Below are 10,651 nucleotides of genomic sequence, written 5' to 3'. Positions count from 1 at the left end.
ATGTTGGCCAGGCTGGTCTCGAACTCCTGACCTCAGGTGATCCACCTGCCTCAGCCTCCCAAAGTACTGGGATTACAGGCATGAGCCACTGTGCCCAGCCTTTTTTTTTTTTTTTTAAATATTTTAGTGAGTGTGCCGTGGTATCACAGTGTAGTTTTAATTTGCATTTTAATAGATATTTAAATTGAGCACCTTTTCTTGGTTAGTTGGCTACTTGGATAGCCTCTTTTATGAAGACTATCCAAATATATTCTACATTTGAGTCTTTTGCCCACTTTTCTATTTGGCTGTCTTTTTTTATTGTTGTCTAGTAAGAATTCTTTATGTAACCTGTCAGGTATGTATTTACAAGTATTTTCTCCCTCCAGATATTGTTTTTAGTTTCTATTTATTTATTTTTATTTTTTTCCATGAATTCAAAGCCTTTTTTTTTTATTAGCATAAACACATTTATTTATTAACCAATGGGATGATCCTAATTAATCCAACACACTTTGAAATAGCTCCATGTAAAATGTTTGTGATAAAGATAAATGAACACAGTAATGAGAAAAAAAAGAAAGAAACAATAGTATGAAGATTTGCTCATTGAACTGAGCTTGTTCATTCTCATAGTCAACTCCTGTCCAAAGTGATGATACAATTTTTATTCTACTTTTTCATAGATCCGAGTACAGGTGACATTGTTCATGACACAGTCCACCACTAATTTGCCATCTTTCAGTTTTCTTGTTATTGTGCTTTCCTTCCCATCCCACTCCTGATGCTGAACCAATGCGCCATCGGTAAAGTTGCAGACAGTCTGAGTTTTTCTGCCATCAGCTGTGGTTTCTTCAAATTTCTCTCCCAGGGTACAAGAAAACTGTGTTGTTTTCAAAGTGCTCTCAGTTTTTATGGTGAGGTTTTTGCCATCACAAGTGATGATACAGTCTGGCTTGGCCATTGCGCCCGTTTTTCTCAAAGCTATTCCCACTCCTAGTTCGTTCATGTATTCATCAAAGCCTTTGCTGTCCACCAGGCGCCATCTTCCTTCCAGGGGCTGAACTGTGGCCATGGTGGGCGCGGGCGGGCGTGCGAAGCTGGCAGAGCGGGGTCGGCGCGGGTAGCATGCAGTCAATTCAAAGCCTTTTAATGATGTGAACACTTACTCCCCATTTCTTACATTTTTATAAAAAATTTAGAGTTTTCTTAAAGTGGCATTTTGTTGGTTATTACAGTGATGATACATATTAACCCTTTGTATTGAAGAAGTATCATAAAAATCACATGGCATTATGAATTTTTGATAAGAAGGAGTAATATTATCCTCTTTTAACAACTAGAGGCTCCCGGGCATACTCTTCAGTGAGAAATTACTAATTTTGTATTTTCATTTTGACGATAATCTTTTCTTATTTTTAACCAGTTATAAAAACAAAGTTTTTTCTTTGTTGTGACAATGTACAGTAAGACTTAGTTTCTTGAGCTGATGCTAAATAAAATGAGATAAATAGGAACATTCTAGGAGGTCATGTTTAGTTTTTAGAAAGGATGGCATCCACATATATATGGATGAGAAATCTTAGCGCGTATGATCTGGTAATGAAACTGTGGAATACATATCCAGTGTCAAGCTCTGAGAGCAGAGGGAGTTTGCTCTGGGACCTGGATGAGTGATGGAAAAATGTTTTTAAAAAATAAACAAATAGGCCCAGCACAGTGGCTCACATCTGTAATCCTAGCGCTTTGCAATGCCAAGGTGGGCAGATCGCTCGAGCTCAGGAGTTTGAGACTAGCCTGGGCAACATGGCGAAACCCCATCTCTCTATAAAAACAAAACAGGCCAGGCACACTGGCTCACACCTGTAATCCCAGCACTTTGGGAGGTCAGGTTGGGTGAATCACTTGAGGTCAGGAGTTCAAGACCAGCCCGGGCAACATGATGAAAACTTAGCTGGGCATGGGGGCACATGCTTGTAATCCTACCTACTCGAGAGGCTGAGGCACAAGAATTACTTGAACCCGGGAGGCACAGGTTGCAGTGAACTGGGATTGTGCCAGTGCACTCTAGCCTGGGCAACAGAGCAAGACTGTGTTTCAAATAAACAATTGTGGGAGGATTCCTAGGTTTACTGCACTCCAGTTTAATATAGTACTCACACTTAGATATCAGGACTTTTCAAGGGCTGACCCACCCATTTTCTGTGTTTTTAAATGATGTCTTCTGATATAGGGAAGTTCATAATGTTAATATAATTGAATCTATAACTTTTTTCCCTTTTATGATAATACTTTCTGTATCCTGTTCAAGAAATAGTTGTCTACTCCAAGGTCATGCAGATGTTTTTTCCTAAAAGCTTTATTGTCTTATCTTTCACTTTTATATCTATGGTGTATTTGGTATGGCTTTGTGTGTGTGTGTGGTGTGAGGTAGGGATTGAGGTTCATTTTTTCTTCATTTGGATATCTGATTGACCTAGCATTATTTTCTAAAAGATGCTTCTCCTCATTGGACTGTGATGCCTCCTGTGTGCTTTTGACAGGGGTGAAGATAATAAAGGATAGGCATAGTGTACCTTTCTCTTGTGAGACACAGGGATTCTAACTCCTATTCTCAATCTTAAAAAGAAGTGATTTTTCCTCCTCACAGCAAATGGAAATTTTAATTGTGTTTCCAGGATACCAAGGGTTCGAGTTCTGGAGGATGAAGAGGGGTCGAAGGACATTGAATTGTCTGATGACCCTTATGACTGCATACGACTAAGTGTTGAGAATGTCCCCTGCATTGTCACTCTGTGCAAGGTATAAGCTTGTATTTTGTGGTTTTTGTCTTCCCTGTGTATGTGGGTCTCCTCTAATCCCAATCTGCTGAGATTACTTAATAAGTTGATAAATTATAATATCACACACCATATAGAAATAGCTTTAACCCAGATCCAATAATTTGCTTATATTAGAAACCACTACCATGAGTAGCTTTTTCTTTTCATTTTAGTTGGAAGATATGATGTGGCCTGGGAGCCAGGAGTGTGTTTGTAGTAATAGTAGCCAGAGTTTGTTAAGCTCCTTCCACATACCATGTGCTTCAGTAAAGCACTGTGTCCTTTAATTGCCTCAACTCTATTTGGCCTGGGGTGGTTGAGTAGTGGCAGGATGGCAAACAATGTCCCCTCTATGAAATGGGAGGTTGGAGCAGGTCTTGGGTGTCAGGAGTGGTTTTCACATAGAGTAGAGGGCTGTGGAGCTCAGCATCTGACTGAGGTGACGTATAACTAATGCTGCCCCAGGCTGTGCTAAGAGACCTGTATTGGCTATTAACTGGGATTTTAGCTAATTCAACTCAGGATTCATTATCTCAAAATAAAGCTAAACAGGTCAGATTTAATTCCACTGAAATAACTTCATGAACAGGATGTGGTGAAGTGTTCAGACAGCAGGGTATTGGGTCTTGGCTTTTTTTTTTTTTTTTTTGAGACGTAGTCTCCCTGTGACACCCAGGCTAGAGTGCAGTGGCAGAACCAAGGCTCACTGAAACCTCTGCTGCAACCCACCCCCACCATTGCCCAGGCTCAAGCTCAAGCTCAAGCAACCCTCCCACCTCAGCCTCCCAAGTAGCTTGTACCGCAGGCTCACACCACCACACCTGGCTATTTTTTTGTATTTTTGGTAGATACGGGGTCTTGCCATGTTGCCTGGGCTGGTCTCAAACTCCTGAGCTCAAGTAATCCATCTTCCTCAGCCTCCCAAAGTGCTGGGAGGCATGAGCCACTGCGCCCAGGCTTTGGCTTGTTCTTGAGCGTGCCCCTTAGCATGGGCCCTCTTGATTCCCCCTTGCCATCAGTGAAACATTGATGTGGCCTTGTGTGTGAATTTGTCCCTTGTGCCCCTCTGTTGGAAAGCCTCTGTGGCCTCTGTCTTGGATGGTCTCTGAATTCAAGTTTTAAACCCCCTTGCCCTATTTTTCCATGTCATGTTTTTATTGTATCACCCACACAGTGGCCTATGAGAATTGTTGAACATTCCTTCAACTGTTTTCCTCATGAGCAGAATCTAAAATAAGACCTGGAATGACCTATGTGAATCCTTTACCTGGTGTAGAGATTCCCACCATGAGGCCATCAAGGGTGGGGCTCTGGAGCCTTTGTGACCCCTGTGTGCTCTGCACCCTGCCTTTGCAGATCGGCTATCGGCATGTGGTGGATGCTACTCTTCAGGAGGAGGCCTGCTCCTTGGCCAGCTTGCTAGTGTCGGTGACCAGCAAGGGAGCTGTGACGTGCTTGAGGAAAGTGGGGAAGGGCAGCCTGGACCCAGAGAGCATCTTCGAGATGATGGAGGTGAGGCCCTGGTTCTGAGGATGGTGTGGGGACCTGGCCGGGATGCCTGCTGCTTCCTGCCTGCTGGGTTCACCATGGGGATTCTTCCCATTCACATCCTTGACCTCAAACCTGGAGCTTGGAGAACAGCTGATTTGAGCCAGGGGTCTGCTGACCTAACCAGGAGGGTTGGGGGGTGGAGACTCTGGACTGGGAGGTAAGGAGCCTACGGGTAACCATTGCTTATCCTCAGTAAGTCCCCCCGCAACTCATTTCTGTGTGTCTAAATAAGATTGTTGGACTTCCATAATATAAAGAGCCACTTGTAACTCCAAAATCACAGGCTTTTGTGACTTGATGAAGGAATTGAATTCTTGGCTCACTGCTTCCTATCCCTTGAAGTTGGTGAGTAAAGGTGGAAGCAGGGGTTGAAGTGTGGCTGTCTCCCAAATTCATTACAGCTCTAGAAGTGTTTAAATGGAGACAAGCAGGGATGGTGAGAAATCCGACCCCCTGGAGTTGGGATTGGGTTGTCCCCGTTCCTGTCAGAGCCATCAGGGCATTTGTACAGTTCTCTGTACTGTTTTCGCCACATGTCTGTCACCTCACTAGCCTGGAAGCCCCTCAGGGCAGGGACAGGGTCCTGCTCACCTGTTTTCCAGACCTTCCTTCCCTTCCATCCACCTCACTTTTCTGACTGACTGACTGACAGAACTTCCAGGAATGGAGTTAGCTGGATTTGATTATTCATACTTTCTTGTAACCTCTATATCACCACACATGCCCAGAGATCATTGCTTAGTAGCAAGCACTCTTCCTTCATTTTTAGAAACGATGACCTCTTACTGAAGAATTCAAGAACATGACTTCTACTTTCTTTCTTTATCATCTTATTTAAAAGGGCAGAATAAGCACTGTATATAGCATGGAGTTACCAACCATGGTCTCTGAAGGTGTGCTGCCCTGGCTGCAAATCCAGGCTCTGGGCCGTAGCCCCCCTCATCTGCAAAGTGGGACTGATAATATATCTTTTCCAGACACTGCTGAGGTTGTTATTAGGATGATGTGAGGTGTAGAGGGGAGGCACATGTCAGAGTGTTTGATACATCATCAATTCTCAGCAAATGGTAGCTGTTACTCTCTGTGCTCCATTAAGCATCCTGAGTTCACATTTCCCTAGAATTAATGCTCCATAAATTCTACCAAAGGCCTCTGGACAAGGGACTGTCAAACTTTGTTTCAGAAGGTACTCTTCTCCCTCCCAGGAGAGTTTATGAGAATTTCTCTAAGCAACAACAAGCACAATAAGCAAATAATAGCTAAAGTTTCTTGTGTGCTTACTGTATACCAGACACTGCTTTAAATATATCATTTAATCCTCAACAACCTGTGAGGTAACTATTATTATTGTCCTCATTTTTATAGATGAGGAAACTGGGCACACAGAGGCTAAACAGCTTGCCTACAGGTTTCCCTGCTCATAAATACTGGAGCTAGGATTCAAACTCAGACTGTGTGCCTCCAGAGCCCCTGCTCCCAGCCACTGTGCACTGTGCACTGTGCAGTGTCAGCCTTATAAACCAGATCTGCCCTGGCTATCATGGATGGCAGAACCAGAGCTCTGTTCAGTGACCTGAGCTTTGTGTTCCCCTCCGGTTTGGGGGATGAGTTCTGCTAACTCTGGTCAGGGGACAATAGCCCTGTGGCCCTGTCTTACTGTTTATCTCACACAGGGATGCAGCAATCTGGAAATGGCTCAGTGGTGGAGCTGAGAGCCTTGGGGTGGTTGTGCAGGCTGCTACCCCCAGCCTCTGCAGTTGCCATCCTGCATCTGGATTCAGAAGTGTCAAGGCCTCTCAAGTCCTAGCATCCTGTTCATCTCATCTCCTGTTGTCCTCTCTCCCCACCCTCATGTATATGAATAATCAGTACCACTGTTTGACAGACTCAGACTTTTTTTCTTTTTCTAATGTTATGGAAAAAATCTTTCCAAAGCCCCCACCACCTTTTTTTTTTTTTTTTTTGAGACAGTCTTGCACTAGTGCCCAGGCTGGAGTGCAGTGGCACAATCTTGACTCACTGCAATCTCTACCTCCTGGGTTCAAGCTATTTTCCTGCCTCTGCCTCCTGGGTTCAAGCGATTCTCCTGCCTCAGCCTCCTCAGTAGCTGGGATTACAGGCACCTGCCACCACGCCTGGCTAATTTTTTTGTATTTTTAGTAGAGACGGGGTTTCACTGTGTTGGCCAGGCTGGTCTCTAACTCCTGACCTCGTGATTCGCTTGCCTCAGCCTCCCAAAGTGCTATGATTACAGGCGCGAGCCACCGCGCCTGGCCCCCTAAGGCCTTTTTGACCTTTTACCCTAACTTTGCATTTCATAGAGGTGATCACTTCCCAGCCTTTTAAATTGAAATCATCTTTTCATAAGAGTTTTAGTTGGGGCTGGGTATGGGGCATGGTGGCTCACTCCTGTAATCCTAGCACTTTGGGAGGCCAAGGCGGGAAAATCACGAGGTCAGGAGATCGAGATCATCCTGGCTAACAAGGTGAAACCCTGTGTCTACTAAAAATACAAACAATTAGCCAGGTGTGGTGGCGGGTGCCTGTAGTCCCAGCTACTCAGGAGGCTGAGGCAGGAGAATCCCTTGAACCTGGGAGGCAGAGGTTGCAGTGAGCCGAGATCATACCACTGCACTCCAGCCTGGGCGACAGAGTGAGACTGTCTCAAAAAAACAAAGAGTTTTAATCATACTTGGGATCTCATCCCATGTTACAGTGAGGGGCCAGGGGAGAAGACACACAGGTCATTACTCTGGGGAGAGTACACCTGTAATGGAAAAGAATGAGGCAAGGATTTAGGCATGGATGTCTTTTTCTCAACACTGTTGAGAATGGAACCAGAGTTGAATCCAGACTGCTGTGGGAATGTGAAAGACTTGATAAGGTAGAGATTTGTGGTTGGTTCATTGTATTCTTAAAATGATTCATGGGCCCAGAGATGGAATAACAGTTTCATAAAGAATTTTTTTTTTTAATATTGTGGTGGTTGTTCTTTTTTGCGATAGGGTCTTGCTCTGTCATCCAGGCTGGAGTACAGTGGCACAGTCACAGCTCACTGCAGCCCTGACCTCCTGGGCCCAAGCAGTCCTCCCAACTCAGCCCCCTCAGTAGCTGGGACTATAGGTGCATACCACCATGCCCAGCTAATTTTTTAATTTGTTGTAGAGATGGGGTCTCACTCTGTTGCCCAGGCTGGTCTTGATCTCCTGACCTCAAGCAAAATCCTCTTGCCTTGACCTCCAAAAGTGCTGGGATTACAAGCATGAGCCAACACTCCCAGCCATTTTGAGGTGTCTGTTTTGTTTTATTTTGTTTTTTAGGACCTCTTGTGTCTGCTGTGTAGGGACTGATTATTAATTTTGTGGGTTGTCCCTCTTGATGTGTTTTGATTCCAAAATTTCACTGCCTTTAGCATCTCTGCATGGCAGTAACACCAAACATCCCATCCAGGTACTGACTTTGGTCGCACCTGAGCAGTTCCGCTTAGAGGCTTGGTGGGAGGTGAATGAGAAGCTGCTTATTAAAATGTCCTTGGCATCATCTGTTTCTTCTTTAGACAGGCTCTGGATTCCCTATGGTCTCCCTATTCTTTCTTACTATAGTACAGTGTCACTTGGCTGTACCCAATCCTGAATTTGGTTGACAACTTTGTGGTGTATTGTAATGGTAGCAGGATTGCGAAGCATAAGCTAGTGGCCAGGGCAGGCTTTGCCGCTTCCTGTTTGCTGCCTGGTGGGGGCTGGTGTCCGTCTCTCTCTCTCTTTTTTTTTTTTTGATATGGCGATTTTTCCAAAATTTATTATGTTATTGGGGTTTGTGGTTTTTGTTTTAATTTGCTTTAATTAAATAAAAGTCCTCTAAGGCAGATGAAATGTGTACAGCGTCAGAAAGACTAGCTGGCAGAAGGGAAGCTTTTCTGGTCAGAGTGTGTGTGCCTTACAAGGGGGCATGTGTTCTCTCCCGTCCCTTCTCTGTCCCACAGACCAGCAAGCGTGTGGGCAAGGTGCTGCATGCCTCCTTGCAGAACATTCTGCACAAGGAAGAAAGCCTGGGGCCCAAGAGACAGAAAGTCGGATTCCTGGGATGATTTGCACATCAACTGCTCAGCTGTGGATTGTTTGTTGCTTACTTTCCTTTTAAACTGGTTTGTAAATATTTTTCTTCACTGTTTTGAATTTACAGCAACATTTGTACATGTAAAATTAAAGTCTATTTTCTGATCTGTTTTGGTATGTCTAGAGTTCTTCAGTTGAAGCCAAGGCAGCATTGAGTGACCCCTTCAGGTCTGGCCCTTATCTAGTGAGTGGCAGACAAATCCAGAACTCTGCCACCAAGGGAGACCCCACAAGCTGGAGTAAAGACCTGGCAGAAAATGTTTGAAAGGAAATGCTTATGATATGTGTTTTGTGAATTTTTTTCCCCTTGAAGAACTTTAAAAACAAGAATCACTAAGAAAAGTTCATTCACCTTGTGTATTTGGGTGCTTGTGGGAGAGGAAAAAAGAGGAGGCACTCCGCCTCGGGTACAGACCCAGGGCGTCTGCCTGGCTGGTGAGCCTTCCCAGATCCTAGGGAAGTCCACCTCTGACTTCCTGCCCTCCGAGATCCCGCTGGAATTCCCTAGGTGCAGAGGCTTAGTGGTGGCTTTGGCCCTTAGCCAACCTTTCTTATCACTCTTGTTTTGAAATCACTTGTGTTTTATAACCACTCCCTGGTGTTTCCTAAGATTTCGTTTTGTCAGCATTAAGAAAGCTGCTTTCAATGTCGTTATTTGATTATTCAGCTGCCTTCATGCTCTGGGCATAGAAAGGAAGACTTTGCTTGATTGCCCAGAAGGCTCTTCCTGTAAGCCTGTAGTCTTGCTGTGCAGTGTGTTAGAATTAAGTCTCTTCATGTGTAGAGCAGCCTTTGTTTTTTTTCCAGGGGAACTGAAACTCCTAAATCAGTCTTAAAACGCCCTGGGGAAGGAGCTGATATCATGAAGGAGAGCATTTCAACCGTGGCATTTGCTCTCTGCATTCCAGTTAGACATATGGGATAAGGCGTTAGGAATTTATCGCTAAATGGAAAGAACATAATGTGAGCTGAAGCCCTTGGGACTGCTTCTAGAGGTCCTGGTGTGGGCATTCCTCCCAGCAAGGCCAGGTCCATCCCTGTGGAGAGAAGGAGCTGCCTAGACTTGGGCTTAATGGGGAAGCTTCTACCCTGTTGAGGACACAGCCTGGGTTTCCATCTTTTATGTTTCTGCAGTGACTATCTACAGGCACCATGAAGGTGTTCCCAGCAAGGCAGAAATCAACCTGGTCTCTCCTCGCCTGTGCCTGGTTGACTGCCCACGACATGACATAACATTGGCAGTGGTGGTGCAGAGATGCAGCTTGAGTGTGAATAAAGTTTAGAAGGCTTTGCTTTTGACGGCTGATTCCAGTGGATCTTTTTGAGATGCATAAATTAGAATGAGTACTGTCATAGATGTCCAACTCAGCTCTGCTTCATTTCTCTTCAGACAGACAGATGAGGCCATTGGTACGACAAATAGCTACCCTTCTTGGATGGCTGGCTAAGCACTTCCAGTAAAAATGAAGAAAGAAGAGAAAGAGATGGTGGCATCTGTCTCTAGCCACCCCATACCTTTCCCTGAAGGCTACCCCTCTGTGTAAGATACATACGTCGCAAATGAAACAAAATATCAGATGAGCAGGGGCTCTCCAGGAGAGGCATTTATTGGAAAGGTCTTATTATTGCAGCTCTCAGAATGAGAGAAGAGAAAACTGAAGACAGAGACTGGCAAAGACTTGGAAAAATATTATTCTGGCACAGACCTGTTTCATCCAGCAGAGCCACAGCTGTCTTTAGTGGCCTTTAAATAAATATCAGGTAGACGAACATTGAAGTTGTTCAAAAAATAAGGGCGGCATATAAGAAATGCAGTGTTAACTAATATTCAGGTGGGTTTTTGCTTTTATGATTTTTTTAGTCTTCCACATCACTGGCTAATTTTTTTCTTTTTTTCTTTAAGAGATAGGGTCTCACTCTGTCACCAAGGCTGGAATGCAATGGTACAGTCATAGCTCAGTGCAGCCCCAAACTCCTGGGCTCAGGTGATCCACCCACCTTAGCCTCCCAGGTAGCTGGAACTGCACATGTGCCACCATGCCCAGCAAATTATTTTTTGTAAATATGAGGGTCTTGCTGTGTTGTCCAGGCTGGTCCTGAACTCTTGGCCTCAAGCAATTTTCCTGTCTTGGCCTCCCAAAGTACTGGGATTACAGGCATGAGCCACTGCACTGGGCCATGAGT

The 10,651-nt window shown here is 44.6% G+C and overlaps 2 protein-coding genes across 3 annotated transcripts in view; one reads left to right on the top strand and one right to left on the bottom strand.

Moving 5' to 3' along the window:
• EXOSC7 (exosome component 7) overlaps positions 1 to 8,580 on the top strand; it is a 35,775-nt gene extending 27,195 nt beyond the window's left edge. Inside the window, exons 6-9 of one of the 2 annotated variants that reach the window (XM_037732093.1) lie at positions 2,658 to 2,781; positions 4,158 to 4,313; positions 4,905 to 5,020; positions 8,335 to 8,406. In XM_037732093.1, coding sequence (XP_037588021.1) covers positions 2,658 to 2,781; positions 4,158 to 4,313; positions 4,905 to 4,997 — 373 coding nt within the window. In that variant the 3' untranslated portion in view covers positions 4,998 to 5,020; positions 8,335 to 8,406. Of the gene's footprint in view, positions 1 to 2,657; positions 2,782 to 4,157; positions 4,314 to 4,904; positions 5,021 to 8,334 lie in introns of both variants that reach the window. The other variant, XM_017522078.2, reaches the window with a different exon arrangement.
• Positions 425 to 1,704, bottom strand: LOC108299675 (fatty acid-binding protein 5-like). The gene has a single exon (XM_037732147.1). It carries the CDS (start codon positions 1,052 to 1,054, stop codon positions 647 to 649), a length of 408 nt encoding a protein of 135 aa, XP_037588075.1. The 5' UTR covers positions 1,055 to 1,704; the 3' UTR covers positions 425 to 646.
• Positions 8,581 to 10,651: the final 2,071 nt, after the last annotated feature.

This window comes from Cebus imitator, unplaced genomic scaffold (genome assembly GCF_001604975.1).
Source record: "Cebus imitator isolate Cc_AM_T3 unplaced genomic scaffold, Cebus_imitator-1.0 Scaffold0, whole genome shotgun sequence".
NCBI classification, from domain to species: domain Eukaryota; kingdom Metazoa; phylum Chordata; class Mammalia; order Primates; family Cebidae; genus Cebus; species Cebus imitator.
The sequence above is the reverse complement of the archived record's forward strand: the minus strand, read 5'-3'. Positions and strand labels throughout refer to the sequence as shown.